We start from the raw sequence: 16,555 nt of genomic DNA on the forward strand, positions 1-16,555 counted from the left end.
GGCATTGGATCACGTTTTGAAGACCAACGTCTCACACTACGCATCCATCGAGGACGAGGATCGAATCAACACGACTCTATGCATAGCAATGGCAGCACTCAGAGTACCACGACCACACTGGGAACCCCTTCGCCGGAACGTCTGTCCAAGTATGCCACACGAAGAATGAATCATCATCATGACAAGATCAAGATATCTGTGTCGTATCCATCGAGTGAGAATATTAATGAGCTTGCCCAACCAGTAGACACAAATGTACCAGAGAGACGAGCATCGGGCAATGCTCTCTTTGCCGTGCACTATAATGGTTCCCATGGTCGGGGGAGAAACTACAGAGTCCCAACTCTACAGGCAACAACAACAGCATGGCAGCGGCGGCAGCACTTGTTATTTGCAAGTGAGCAAGGCTCTGCCCGATTTGGCACGACGCCAAAGCAATACCAGTGAGGGAGGAGGCGGTGGCAGCGGTTCATCACATCTGCGCCCGGCAAACAAGAAGATGGGCAGACGAAACATTAAGGCCCAAGTGAAACGTTTTCGCATGGAAACCAAAGCAGCAAAGACTCTGGCCATCATTGTGGGCATGTTCATCTTTTGCTGGTGTCCATTCTTCACCATGTATATTATACGTCCGTTTTGCCAGGACTGTGTAGATCCCTTGCTTTTTTCGGTGCTTTTCTGGCTGGGCTATTGCAACTCGGCCGTCAATCCCATGATTTATGCTCTCTTCTCCAAGGACTTTCGATTCGCCTTCAAGCGTATTATATGTCGCTGTTTCTGCTCCCATCCAAGTGTCTCGCTGAAGAGCTCACGACGTGGTTCTGATATGTCGGCCATTCGGGTGCGAGCAAGGACTCCGAGCATTACTCCCAGTGCTGCTGCCCATAGCTTTGGTGATGAGAGCGAACTGCATCATTCGGAGATGAGCAACGATCCCAGATGACGTTCGTTTGGGCCCAGCTCAAGCTCGCAGAGCAGCTTGGGTGGGTTACGCAAGACGAGTCTAAAAGTGCCCGTCTATGAGATATGCCATCCCCTGGTCATGGAAACAGCCTGCTATTCGTATGTGGAAGCGTCCACCGGAACGGATGCAACAACTTCTAGTGTTACCAATGCCACGGGCAGTGGCAAGCGCACACAATTGTAGCCCCGGGAGCTATTGGCCCTGCGTGGTCTTGGATCGGGAGCGACTCCAATGGCAGGTCAGCGGCCAAGGCGCATAGTTCGTATTGAGTATAGTGATGCCAGAGTGTAGTCAACATTTGTCTGCATCCCAGCAAAAATAAAAAAAATTGTTTAAGGTGGCCAAATTGCGAAAGATTTTGTATATATATATATATATTAATATAACAATAGAGTAAGTAGTTAGAATAACGCCGGCAAAGAGTTGTACCTTTCAAATTCTTTATAATACTTATATATTATATAATGTATACCAATTCTGTACAAATTATGAAATGCAGTAAACCAAATTGTTGCTAATGGCAAATAAAACATTATTCAGTGCTAAAACCATAAATAATTGTTAATATGTTAAACGTAATCGATAAGATTTTTCTGAGATATATATCTGTGTCATAAAATAAATGTTAGCTAAATGCAATTTACAAAAGCATCTCTTGACTCTAAGCCTAAGTTGTATATATGTACCTTATAAATATATATACATACATATATACACTATACGATTCTGATTTTGAAGTTAAATGTTTTTGGTGTGCTACACTTAACTAACCACTACATAGTAAATAAATGAAATTTAATTTATTCGAGCAATTTAAAGAGTTTGTTTATATTTTTAAAGGCATTTTGTAAGTTTTTAATTAAGCGGAAGTGCTCGAAACACACAGAGAGAAGCGTTGCCAAAGGTAAGTGCGATGAAAGAGTTGCAGCTAAAGAACAGAAAAGAATTCCAAGTCCTAAGTAACAAAGGCCAAATTAAGGGCTTGGGCTGCAAAATGCCTGAGGTACTTCCGTTAAATGAATTAAAGGATACAGCGACTACGAGGGATGGATAGATGGCTGGGTGGTAGGAAGAAAGGAAGGAAGGAAGGATGGATGGATGGTAGAAAAAGAACTGTGAGAGGTCCACGCCCATTTTTGATACTCGCTTCCATGAGAAAACTGAAGCCGTTTATTCAAATACATACAACAGAAGCATTTACGCCATTTTGATTGCTCCCCCATGAACCAAAACAACTAATTTATGCCCTCCAACTCCAACTTTATCTCTCTCTTTCATTCTATCTCATTCGTGGAAATACTAACTAACTAACTTTGGCCAGCTCCTCTTCCTAGTGTCCCTCTCGTCTCCTCTTTCATGCGGAATCCAATTTATTTGCTTTACTTTCTGCTACAGCAACAAAGTGTTTCATTTGATGGAAATCAATTGATAAAACGCATTAAGTTGAAGCAAAAAGTTCCAGCATTTTGCTATTGTCCATAAAAATGTGGGTGCTAGCCCACAACTCTCTCCAGAGGGAGAAAAGGAGAAAGAGAAGACAGAGATAGAGTGATGTGGATGTAATGTCGATTGTTCGCTTAAGTTTGATTGGCACTCCCAACTTTGCAAAAGAACTTTCCATGGCTTTTACCCGTCCTGGTATTCCACACTCAATCGACACTTGTTTAGATTAATTATGCAGATTTCATTAATCTGATTAAATTTCAAAGGACACACTAAAGTTGTGAAAATTCCAGAATCTTAATTCAACATAAAACAGCGAGCCAAGTGGTAATCTTTGCCACCATATTCAAGACCATTATTTATGAAGTGTGGCAAATCGTAAAACGATTTCATGTCATAACATTACAAGAAAGCTGCCTTATTTGTTTTTAATCAAAGTTTAAGTTCTGAACTGTTTGAAGTATTTCTGGGAACTCTTTAACCCAGAATGGGCAAGAACGAGAACATTCACAAACTGACTGGATAACTGGTTGACTGACTTCCCAGACTGACTGACCGTACATTGGCTTGAATGCCTTTGGCTTTGCAATGCTATTGCTTCCAACTTGTTTGAATTCTGAGGTGCAATGAAAGAGCAGATAATGGTGCTGAAGTTACGCAAATCTTCCTTGCCATACCACAATCGATAAAGCAAACAAATCTCTGCACACAGGCACACACACTCGCACACATGTGCATTCACATTCCCTCCCACACACACATATCCAGACAAATACAGAATTATTATCCTTCCAATCCTTGTGTTGAGAGAGTACAACTGTACACAATATCAACTTAAAAACTTGTCCTTTATCATGCAAATGTTGTTTTTTCTATGACAATATATACGTGAATGACCCTAAGGCTAGTCCTTCGTTCTCTATTTGCATTTGTCTGCACAACGAGCAAGTGTATATGTATATTATGTTTAAATATATTTTCAAACATTTTAAAAAGACAACTTTAACTTTAACACTCTAAAAAAGAAAAAGGCAGTTCTGTAACTTCTATAAACTTACGGAAATTTGTCTTCTCTGGCAGTTTTAACAATTTATAGTAAATTGAAACTTAAAACTAAGTTTGTCAACAACTTTTAAATTTGTTAAAGATATTAGCAATATGAAATAGTTATTTAAATATACAGCAAACTCTCAGGAGATAAGGTTTATGTTTAACTTATTGATTAAAACATTAATTTCCATTTAAATCAAATAATGTCAACAACAAATTCATACGAAACACATCACAATGGTTCATGCAAGTTTTCCATTTACAATTAACACACTAACTTATAAAAGACCGAAATTTAAGGAAAAGAACTCAACTAACTGTGAAGCTTTTGAGATGTCAGTACAAGTCATTTTGACCAAGAATATTTATGTTGATACGCACATACATAAGTATATCTGTTCTATGAAGTGTATTAAACCCAGTTGGCCTGCAAAAAATAAAGAAAACTATAAAGCGGATTGACAAATGGAGCGGAAATAAAAAAAAAAAAAAAGAAAAAGTGAATCTCTATAAGTTCGGTTGGAGCAGGAACAACAGGGAAAGCAACTTAGTATAGAGAGCTTTGAGAGGCTGCTAACTCAACGAACTGTTTACACACTTTTCCGAAAAGTGATTTGTGTGTGTGTGTGTGTGTGTTTGTGTGAGCAATGTGTAAGAAAAACTTTTTCTGTGGCACAGTGGAGCCATATATGAAGCTGTGTATTCGGGAGGCCTCAATAATGTTTCTTCAATATATTTACGATTTTGTTTAGTCATTCACCGTGTATTTACTTATATCCCGCAACGATTTGTTAATTCTTTCACAAATTTATTTCAGTTAATTTCTAGCTGAACAATAATAATCAGGAGTTACATAAACATACATACATACAAACGAATGAAGCCCAATGTCATGACTACACAATTTTAGATTTTGAGTATCTCAAGTGAATAGAAAAGTTACTTTTCGCTTTTGCTCTTAATTCGAAAAGTTTAGCCAAAGTTGTTAGTTAACATTTTACGATAATTTCAAAAGTTCATGTACCAATAAAATAAACGAAAACAAATTTGGCGGTTGCTCTTTAACTAGTTATAAATCACAATACAACAACAGCATAGACATTGAATTAATCTATACTTTAATTGAAGTAAACTATACGAGTTGGCAGAAATGTTTGGGCCAGTTGTTTACCAAAGAAGAAAACACTTTTCTGAGAAGAAAACAAGCGGAAGTAAAATTCTTATTCCCTCAACTATCTTGGCTCAGCCTGTCGCAAAGCAGCTAAAAAGCGAGAAGGAGGATGATGAAGAGACAGTCGAAACCATTAGGTACTTATCATTTATAAAACAATCGTTCATAATTTTCAAAAATAGCCACTTAATTAATCCTCTTTGGCCCAATAAGTAGCTATTGTATTGCATTTACACTAAATTCAGACATAATTGAAAGCACTTATAGGAGTTCAGTTGAACCACATCTTTGGTTACCAAGGACCAAGGACCCACCAAGAGGGTTGGTTTTCCCCCGATTGCCCCAAAACTGTTGACAATTTGGCCAATGCGTTAATTCCGTTAATTTACGACTAATTATTATGGCCGCCCGAGGTGCAATCAATGTAAGTAAGGCCTAAACAAGAATGAATGAAAAAACCATTTTAATAGACCTCCTTCCTCTTGTTCATGTAACTAATATATATATCTAAATTCGTAGTCCTCTAGGGTGTAGTTGAAGGGAAACCAACCTTGTCTGCCATATCATTGCAATTCCACGGTCATTGCCAGGCCAGTTGACTTCCTGTTTGGGCCATTTTGCAGTTCAATAACCCATTTCCCCACACGAAAAAAACATTTCAAGTAAGTGTAAAAAACGCAAAGAATTGCCAGCAAAACGACAAAAACAACAATTGGTAGCTTAAATGTGAGTTTGAGTTCGAGTGGGCAATCTGCGAAAATGGCTAACAATTCGCTTTTATGGCAAAACAAAGAGAATATCCTCAGCTCGCAATCGATTTTGTTTTCTTGAGCTTTTTTTTGCTTTGGGTTGTTTTTTGGAAATGATTGTGTCATCCGCAAAGTTTGCAGTTATTGTTGCTTTTAATTCGTTGACAGAAGCCCGAAATTTTGAACTCAATTTAATAACTGATTTTGTTCAATTTCGTTTTTTTGAGACATCACAAGTCAAACTTCTGTCACAGATAAATTGGTCTTATTATAAGTTGACACACAATTACAATTTCTTGTTGACAAGAAAAAAAATGCCCTTAACAAATTTTCTATACACTATACACTCTACAACTCCACAACAACCTTAAGACTAGTTTTCCCCCATTTCCAAGTTATGGCAATAAACCGCATTTCCGCCCGTAGGGTCTGCCGTTCTATTGTTTGTTTCATTTAGTGAACAGGCCACTTTAGTCAAGGTAATTAATTGTAACTTTATTGCCAGAAAATGGATGCGGACAGGCAAACTTCTTGCTTACCACATCCTCGGCCCCTGGCCGTGGTTGCCTTGCGCAGATTTATGACTGACTAATAAATGGCTTCTGGGTATGGAGGCACACCTGTGAATAACTTTTATGTATCGTTGGCGGAAGCTTTTGGTCAATATTTAAAATTTACAACTTTTAAAGGGAAATGAATTTCTACTCGTATTAAAGAGCCCCTATGAATTCAAGAGATGGCCTCACACACACACACACACACTTTCCCTTTATGAAATATCTTTATTCAAATCAAAGCACATTTTTGCATGCCTCAACTCAACTGTTGCCATGCCCACCACCCATTTGAATTTTTGCATAGAAAAGTCACATATGTGTTTGGCACATAGACAGCTTAAAGGTATTTTTTTGCAGCCCACCTCTGTTTTGCAGATTCTTTTCAAGGCTCTCTCTCTCATTCGTTTTGATTCAATCCTAATCGAAGAAAAAATAATTGAACTCCTTTTGTATATGTATGTACATATACCATTCAAATGGTGGGCCTTCTTGTGTGTATTAAATAAATCTCAATTTCTTATTTGATTTCGTTTATTTAAAGGCTCGTCTGCCATTTTGGATAATTTTCTGGGTTGGCAAGCACGCCTACGAACTCAATGAACTGCTGCTACTGTCCCCCATCCAATGGTTTCAGATCTAGATCCACATTCACATTCTCATCTACATTCAACCCACCCGGTGTGCGAGGCGGCCACAACCGCTGGAAATGGTTTCTGAATGCGAAATGACTAAGCCACATTGTTTTCACTTTTGGCTGACTCCCACAGCGATAGCCTAAATGTCAAACTACATTTACTGTAGAGAGATGCGCGGGGTAAGTAGGTAACTATGTATGTATGCTCCAATGGCGGTGCCAAGATAAACAGAAGCTGAAGAACAAGCAGACTCCCCATGGCTATTGCTAACTGCTATTGCTACTGCCACTACTGCTGCTGCTGCTGGTAGTGGCATCAAATTGCTGCCACTCCATGGTATGGCGGTTTGTCCGTATCATTTTCACGGCTTTTTTGTTGTGGCAACTGCTGCAATTCGTGTTCGATGTGCAGTTATGCAAAGTTTTTTTTTTTTCGTCTAAAAACTTGGCCTGCAATGCCTGCAAGTATGCTACAGTTTTTGCCATTTAGCTCTGTGCTGCATGCTGTTGCTTTGGCAACGAAGTCTTCATTGTTATGAAACCTTCAGGCGTACATAAATCATTCGACTGGTAGGCCAAAACTTTTCGACAAAATTTCTGCCCAGTTGATTTAAGTTTTCCTGAACAGAAAAACACAACTGCATTTTCCACCAATTTTGAACACAATTACACACACACACACTCATACACTTGACCAAGCTACGAACGGAATTGACGTCAATCGCCACATGAAACAGGGCCAAAAAAGAAAAACAAATGTGAATTCGAATTGAGAAACTTATCACGCAATTAGAGCTGCCCGCTCACCTGACCATAAATTATCCCATAGCTCAGAAAAGTAGGCAAAAAAAAAAAGGGAGAAAAAAAATAGAAACAAACACAAAATTAAAAGCCAAATGGGGGAAAAAAGTGAACAAATTTTCCTTGAGGTAAGGGCAAGAACTTTTGCACTTCCGTTCACAAGAAAAACAAGAGTCAAGCCATGAGGAGCACAAAAACACGTTGCGTATGATTAATGCGTTACAATAAAAGATGATTTGTTTTTGGCTTTGCCTGTTAAGCAATATGCCAAGCAATGTGAAAAGTCAACAGCCCAGCCACTTGGCCTCCCGAATAGGTCCCTCAAATTCCCAGGTGTTTCCATCCACGCTCACACACAGATATTGTGTGTGCGTGTGTTTTTTGTGTGTGTATGTGTATGTGTGCGGCTTACTGTGCCGCATGTAAATTGGCTTTGAGAGCCCTTTTTGGTTTTGCGGTTCTGATGATTGCTATTTAGGATGCCAAGAAGCGGCCACGTTCAAGATATAGAAAACGAAAATAAAAACCGAAATGAAATTGAGACATTTTGTATGTCGTAACGTTATAGAGGCAAATAAGGCAATAAATTACAAAAAGGAATGAAAATGGAAGCTGAGCTCTCAAGCGACATTGATAGCCTTTATAGTTAAAGCGACATAAGTTTACGCCAATAGGTGTCATCGGTATGAGGCCCTCAACGATTCCATTAACACTTATCAAAAGAAGCTGATTTAAAACAAGATTATTTTTATAATTGGACCAAGTTCAAACAAAAGCAAAAAAGACAAAAATGAAATATGTGTTGAAACATAAATTGGAAAAGAAAACGTACATACATACTATAAAGGGAAATCTTTAATGAGTTTTTAAATTATGAGTGGAACATTATGACTACTAAAAATATCATTGACCAACCAAAGGAGATATTTTCGTCAAGGGGAGTTTAAAAGAAATCGTTTTATTTGGTGGTCGAAACGAACTGTATCAATAAACTGATGGAAGGTCGAAGTTGGCGGTGCTAGGGCCTTCGTCTCTTCATTTGCTGAGTCATCAGAATCATCAGGGGCACAGAGCCAAGCAGTCTGTCGCCATACCAACAGGTTGTTGGCCCGTTTCGCGACTGCGGATTTACGTCATCAAATTGATGAGAACCATACAAATAAAGATAAACATACATACATACATTTATGAAAGAGAAACAAGAGAACTTCAATGGCTATAATCTGCAATGCTCATAAATGAATCTGGTGAATCTGTATGAATAAACCAAACAGATAAAATGTTCCATCGTCTGTGAGTCTCGATGGATCTCCTTGACTGCGCGTGTTCAGCCAGACATTTATGTAAATGGGCGACAGAAGGACTCACACATACAGATACAGATAGACGCACACAAACACACACACGCACACACATACATAAGAGTTTTGTAGGACAATACATTCAATTATCAAAGAACTGTTCTCATTCTGTTTGTCCTGTCAGAGACAGACAGCAGCAGCAGTTTGCATAAATGACTTTTGTGACTGAAGGGACGACTAAGAAAACTAAGGCTACAACTGCGAATTGTTAGTGCCGACTGTTGTTAACACCAATTACATAGCACGACAAGATGAAATTGACGATAAGGCGGCAAACAGAACGAACGGGAACCCGGGACAATGGCGTCAAATGAAGCAAAAGCAAAAATGGCGTAAAGTGAAATTTGATTTTCCAACTCCTTAATAGTGCAAGCCAGAGCCATAATGTTGGGTGGCACTCACTAAATTGTGGTTTGCTCAAAAGTTAGCCAGTTTCCAACTCAATTTACTGAAAACTTCAAATCCCTTACCCTGTTTGGTCTTCTCCAGCCAGTCAGTTGGTCATTCTTCCGTCCCTTCCCTTCCGCCCACCCACCATCAACATCAGCGTTGGCGTCAAATGGTCTGTGCGTAAATTGCACGCTGCTAAGAAGCGACCAGCTACAAAAACAAAAAAGAGAAGCAAAAAATCAAAATTGTTGCCTGATAAGGGATCAACGAAAACGCTTTGTTTGCGACCAAAACCGAAGCAAATTGGGACCAGACAAACTGGCGACATGACAGGCCACAAGACCGACCAATAAAAGCACTAAGCTCCTTCTACAGTATTTATTGCAAATTATTGGCTAAAAGTAAAAAGGATTTTCAACGAAATTTAAGGTTTTGTGCGGCAGAATCTCTGAAACTACCCACGACAAAGAAAATAACAGATAAGTGAGAGTGGCAAGGAGAACCGAAGGCGAGAACTGAGACAAGGGCGTGTGCCAGCTGGACTCGTAAATGTTTCGGTCATTAGCCATGGCGTGAAAACCAATAAACGTGAAATAAACCAAAGCCGCAAAAAAAGAAACATGGATGGAGAAATAAAAAAAAAATTGCAATCAAATCAAAAACTACAAAACAAAGCAAAATGCCTTTATGATATGGCCATTAAGTTTAGCTCAACCAGCCAGACTGTTGGCCAGCCAGACAGCGGGCCAAACATGCCGACATACTTATAGCCAATTTGCGCCGGTTAATAAAAATGATAAAAATATTGCAAGTTTTATTAAAGCGAAACATTTGGCCACATACAATATTTTTATTATTATTATTTTTATATATTTTCCTTGCGTCATCTCTTTAGTCACTTATTTCATAGGGTGGTTGGGGGGTTCTGGCTCTCCCCCCAACATGCCTTCGATCGTCTGTTATGACTTATTGTTAGCAAAAGTGCAAGTATTGCCCTTTGAGCTTCGCTCCGGGTGCCATGTTTGATGTCAACAAGCACCACGCCCCGTAGCAGCCGCAGCAGAAGCAGACAGACCGCAATATGGAGCACTCTGAGCTATTTGATTTATTGTGAATTTAATGCGGTCTGTCTGAGTGTGTGTCCCGTTGCTCGTCCTTTTTTTCTTCTTTTGCTTGGTGTTGGTATTTTTCAGCACATGCTTAGTTATTGATGGCATTAACAGGACATAGACACGTATTGTGACAGGTGTGCGGCCTTCTCTTCATACTCAAACAAAGTCAAAAAGTTGATGAACACATATTCGAACACGGCATTCGAAATCATAAATCATCATGAGGTAAGGTCCGTTCATCCTTCCATTGAAATTTCTGTGTCTGTAGACACAGTGGCTTTAAAAATTTAAGCCATAATAAGTGCCATCAATCTCAATTTCAAAAGGTAATAATAAAAATATAATTAAAAATAATGTAGTCATTTTATTTTTATATTGCAAACTTCAAACTTTGACCGGTTGCATGTAAAATTCATCATTTACTTAATTAAATCGTCAATTAATTTTGTTTGAGTTGCGTGAGTGTACGTTGCACATGCACAGATTTATATGAGTAGCAGTAGTAGTCGGTTGCATATATAATTCTGTTGCTTACTACTCGTCGTGGCATTTCATTTCATAATATCACACATACGGCCCATTGGTCATTACGCATTCGCCCAGTGGTAATCATTTCTGTAAACTGTTTTCAATCTACGCCCCATGCGGTCATATACAGTAGATGCGAGGCACGTTCTTACATATGTACATATGGGCAATGGACTGCTGAATGAATGATGGAAAGGAGGAAGGGACTATTTTGTGTTGTGCCACAAACAAAACCCGTTTAGTCGCTTGGAATGCTTTGCGTTCAAATGGCTGTCGACAACGACGCCCAGTGCGATAGCTGGCAAAGTCAACTCGACTTTTCCTGTCAGCCACTGGCTAACAAATGGAGCAGAGTGAAAGCCGCAAGAGAAACTATTTATATGCGGGCCCCAAGCATCGTCCACAACGATATAACCAAAGACGAAACTCTCAACACACTCTTACACATACATACATACACATACACATATTTAGAATGACCAGATGGATGGATATATGAATAGATGGATGACTGGATGAATGCATAAATTGATGGAAATGTGAAACACCCAAAGAGGGATAAAAGAGAGAGAGGGGGGAGAAAGAACGACACAACGAACCATTTATGGGAATTGTCTGCGTTGGTGTCCGCTTCAATTGTCGCTCTCGATTTTGATTAATCACTGACCAAACGTATTCTATGTACCTTGAATCTGGACACTGGCCACCAAAAATATTTGCCATGCCAGCAAATCCGAGAATTCCGAGTCGAAGTTAGCTTGCTTGGCATAACTTCACGTGCCAGTGTGTTGGCGTTCCAAAGTTTTTTTCCCTCATTCTAATTGGTTGCAGCTTTTCTTCTCACACAGGAACTAACTTGCCTACACAGCCAAGACGACAACGCTCTCTACATCCTGATTTTCCTAGCCTAACCCTCCTTTTTTTTTTTTTTTTGTTGCTGTGAATAATGTTGTTGCCTTGTGTTGCTAAATGTTAACGATGACGACAATGACAACGAATGGTGGCATGAGTAGGCACACGACGACGACAACAACAACAACAATGACTACGACGATGATGATGATAATGGCCTCGTTGCCATTACTTTGTTTGCTGCTGCTGCTGTTGCTGTTGCTATTCCTGGGGGAGGTGACTACTCCTGCTGTCTGCTATCCTTGTTGTTGGCCTAATTGATTTAGTTGGAGCTACACAGAGTTTAATAGTTGCTCATCATTTATAAGACACTTGCGGAGCACTCTTCAACTTGAGTCAGTCACTTAATTTCATCCAGCACTGTATTACACACACACACACACATACAAGTTTGTTGTAATTGTTAAACCGGTTAAGCAGCATCTCCATGCTCCAGTTTGCCCTCTATGCAATCAAACCCGACTATTGAGTCAACGCTTTTCTATCAAGAATCAATAGCCACCACCCTATCGAGCTCAGATTACCAACGGGCGCAAAGCCATGAATGGCATTTTATCTAATCCACTACAAAACCGCCAGTCGCGCCATAAGTGGTTCGGTCTGACAGCGAATATATTTAAAAACTAATTTCAATTACTTATTAACTAATCAAACATGGAGCAATTTAAAGAATTTTCAACTAGATTATGGCGTCAGAGTCGATGTTGGAAGAGATTAAATCCTAGTTGTCATCTAAATGTCCTACAAATATGATTAAAATGTGTAAATCATTAAATAATTTAATATATATTTCAATTTCAAGAACTTTTGTCAAGATAGTTTCTTTCATTTCAGCAATAATTGGATTATTTGTTACTTAAATTACAAAATATATTAAACTACAAAAGTAAGTATTTGTTAAGAAAAGAAATGCCAACCAATCTAAGCGTTATCATTGCAATTATTATACTTAATATCATTCTTATTAAACTTTTATATATTGCACATACAAGTCTATAGAAATAATCCCTTTTGCCTTGACTGACTATGGTCATTGTAAGGGGCTTTCATTTAAGGCCTGACCGATTAATATCATCGGCACTTTTCGCCCTACAGTGTCAAGGCAATTGTAATTGTAACTGCGTCTTGGATCGGCCACACTTCTAACACATTGTAGAACGACATTAAACATTAACTTGATAAAGTAGTGTGTAATACAATTATTATGTATGTATTGTTGTAGTTGTTCTAATAATTAACTTTGGTTGGCACTTGCCATTGATTTATGCAGGTAGCATGCAAACAGCAAGATGGAAGCTGCTTCCATCTATAGACAATGTCTACTGGCAATTAATCAGCAATCATGGTATAAAAGCAGTACTAGGGCACTGTCAAGAGAGTCAGTTCCATTACATACGCAGCAGAGAACGTTCTGACAAGGATCTCGATTAAATATATAGATTTTTTTCCACCATGCGAACAATAGCAGTGAGTTTTAATCAGTTTAATTGAACGATGTGTTTGCAGACTTATTTTTTCAATACTTCATCAGTTGCCGTTGTTGCTGTTGGGCCTTTTGGTCATTCAGAAGGCAGAAGTATGTGTGGCCCATGTGGTGCCTCTGCCTGTGGCTGTTCCCTTGCCTGTGGCTGGAACCTATTTGATACCTCATCCGGGGCCTGTGGTGCTATTAGTGCAACCGGTAGAGGATGATGGCTCGTATAAGCAAATTCTAGGTGAAGATGATGGTCAATGGAAACCACAGCCTGGATTAGAAGGTGAATACTTAGAGACGGAGACGGAGGCGGAAACGGGAATCGATTTGAGTGAGAATCAAAGTGCCAGCTCAACAGCGAATCTGGGTGCAAGTGAGGATGAAGGTACTCTGACATCTGACAGCTCTGCGGCTGTAGCCGCCGAAGCTGGAGCATCTGGTGCTGGCGGAGGTGGTGCAGGAGGTGCTGGAGGTGCTGGCCAGCCAGGTGGATTGCTAGGAGGGGCAGGTGGCGCCGGAGGTGCAGGCGGAGGCGGCATTTCGGGCGGTGGAGGCGGCGGTGGCGGAGGTGGTGGAGGTGGTATTGCAACTTCAGGCGACAGTGGACAAACAGGAGAGCCCGGAGTACCAAGTCCCTCTGGACCACAACCGGATGGTGAGGATGGTGCAGATGGCGCTGATGGTCCGGACGGCCCAGATGGTTCTAAAGGCGGCAAAGGAGGCAAAGGTGGCAAGGGAGCTCGCAATGGAGCAGGTGGCGGCGGAGGAGCAGGCGGTGCTGCTCCACAACCTGCCCCCATTCCAGCACCCGTATGGCCGGAACCGGAACTGAATGCAATGTAAGCTAAAGAAAACAGTCTTTTTGTATTTGTAAATTGACATTCTTCTACTTTTCATTGCAGTCACGTGTTGTAGATGGATTGATGGACGGCCATTTGAACCTAGTGATTTAATCCTTGTTTCTAGCCTTAAGTCTAGTCAACAATTCTAGAACTCACATTTAAGTCTATGCAAGCGAATATTAAAATTCGATAATGCCTACAGAAAAGTATTTAACTTTACACACAGTTCGGGCCATTAGTCTGCGTACAAGCACACACACACATAAATGGGAAATACAATTTCGGGCCAGCAGCTGGAAAGGTCTTTAATTTGTTTTTTGGCCATTTAATCACACTGCAGACAATGACTTTTTGTTTCCTCTTTCTCTCTGTCGGTCTGTCTTTCACTGTGGCTCTTTCATTTCTGGGTAATTTGAACTTTTCCAAAATTACACTCAATAAACTTGGCCTAGGCCAAAAACAAAAGTCAACGAAATCTGGTTTACAAAAGCTTTTGGACAGCAGCTGCCAGCTGGCAACTTTATTTTTGCATAAATTATATTTTATGCCTAAAAGTAGGTTATGGAAATTACATTATCTATTTGCATCTCATCAGCGAATTTGTTTGCTTTTGATCTGAGTTTGCGTTTTGCTTTGGGTTAAACACAAGGTAATTACGCATGTCAATCAATTAATGTTAATATATACGGCAAACCAAATGCCAGAGATATATCCATATACCTGTGTACATATTTATACAACAATTGATATTCATACAGGGACAAATGTGTAGGTTTAAGTAAGCCTGATTCACATTGATAAATTGTCAAATGCAAATATTCAATTTGAGTTTTTCATCAAACCCTTGCAGCAAATATTCTTTAGAAAGCCCTGACATTATTTCATGTTGGTTAAGTGTAAAAAAGAGTTCTGCACAATGTGTTATTCTTATTTCAGTTATCAAACATTTAAATTTATTTCATGTGAATTTAAGCTTCATTGTTCCTCTTCAGAGAAAAAGACATAACACTGCCATAAAAGAAGTCGATGACAATGAAAGAAATTAAGTGCACATGCACCCATTTCCGTTGATTGAAATACACAAGTAAAAAAAACACACACACACATGTACACTTTTGTATATAAAACAAAAACAAATTCAGTGGAATATACAAATGAACAAAAGGTTACAACTGATGATTATACACATTTATTCCACAAATCAAAATTCGCTTCAGGATTTGTACAAAACAAATTCTGAAAATTTCATTTTAATGAATTCCCGCGAATTACCTTAACAAATTATACTGCTAGAAAATATTTGGCTAAAAATTAAAACAGCAGGAAAATCCAAAACATACAATAGAGCTTGGATAGAACAAGGTTTTTCATACACAAATACCTGGTTAGTCGCAGAATAATATTAAAAGTAAATATTAAAGTAAATTTCTGGTGCAATTTCCTTTAGATGCAACACAAAATTTGTAGAATAAAGTATAGTTTTTAGTTGATAGATTGCCTTGATTTTGCTTAACTATCCTTAACCACACCGATTATTACAATGGATTTCAACACTCTGTCGATTGCAACATACAACATTCAAAACAGATCAATTAGGCCATAAATTAACGCCTTAACCATAAATTAAATTGATGCAAAACATAAAAGTCACTTTAACACACAGTAAAATATGCAAAATGCAGCCACAAATAGAGGAAAACCGCCCACCACAAGAAACAAAACACAGAAGAGAACCAAAAAAAAAATAAACAAACAGAATTGTTATATTTAACAGACTAGATAAAAGGGTACCGATCTGTACATACCCTAACAAAATTTACCAATATTTAACCAATCAAGTTAAGTGTAAAAGGTGTTACCAGTTATCCTTCTGCTGGTCACATGAACAATTCTCTTCTACTGAAGGGTATACTAAGGTTGGGATAAATCTATTAAACGAGTGGCATACAATTATGGTATTTGTTTTCTCAACAATTGGGCAGCCCTTCCCTTGATTGAAACCAAAAAAGCTGCAATACCGACTGCCCAGAATATTTGGCCAAATTGGTTTCATATCAAATAAGCGGCGTAGATTCTGTGAATGTGAATGAAGCATTTTTTGAAGCCTGAAGTGCAATAATGAACAAGCACATTCACTTTTGACTTGCGGCTCGTGCCACGCCCCATATCTGTGCTCATGTGATGGTGTGTTTGTGTGTGAGCCAACTTACTGGGCGGTCGAAATGGTCAAGCTACCGTTCTAGGCATTTTAAAGCAGCTGGCAATTTAAACAATTCCAATTGCCAATTTCAGCTTTTATGTTTTTGGCAAATATGTAATTAAATTAAGAGACCGTCGGGTCACTAACCGAAGTCACAGCCATAGCCATATCCATAGCCGAAGGCGATGCGAAAGCGAAATCGAAACCAAATCCATTTGCCACTTCCCCCTTTCCACCCAATGAAGGTCGTTCGAGTGGATATTTAAAAATTAAATCAAGCCCGAGTGCTAAATATAACAAAGCTGCTGCATACATTTTTTCTCTCGCTCAAGCGAAGGGCCATAGAAATTCCTAATTTCCAACTAAC

The 16,555-nt window shown here is 39.2% G+C and overlaps 1 protein-coding gene and 1 long non-coding RNA gene across 8 annotated transcripts in view; one reads left to right on the forward strand and one right to left on the reverse strand.

Annotated features, from left to right (window-relative positions):
• LOC137584681 (uncharacterized) overlaps positions 1 to 16,555 on the reverse strand; it is a 69,877-nt gene that overhangs the window by 31,959 nt on the left and 21,363 nt on the right. The window lies entirely within an intron of this gene.
• On the forward strand, positions 13,052 to 14,194 carry LOC137584566 (PE-PGRS family protein PE_PGRS61). The gene is made up of 3 exons (XM_068300022.1): positions 13,052 to 13,139; positions 13,204 to 13,985; positions 14,049 to 14,194. Exons 1-3 carry the CDS (start codon positions 13,125 to 13,127, stop codon positions 14,059 to 14,061), a joined length of 810 nt encoding a protein of 269 aa, XP_068156123.1. The 5' UTR covers positions 13,052 to 13,124; the 3' UTR covers positions 14,062 to 14,194.

The sequence above is a fragment of the Drosophila tropicalis genome, unplaced genomic scaffold (genome assembly GCF_018151085.1).
Source record: "Drosophila tropicalis isolate 14030-0801.00 unplaced genomic scaffold, ASM1815108v1 contig_878, whole genome shotgun sequence".
NCBI lineage: Eukaryota > Metazoa > Arthropoda > Insecta > Diptera > Drosophilidae > Drosophila > Drosophila tropicalis.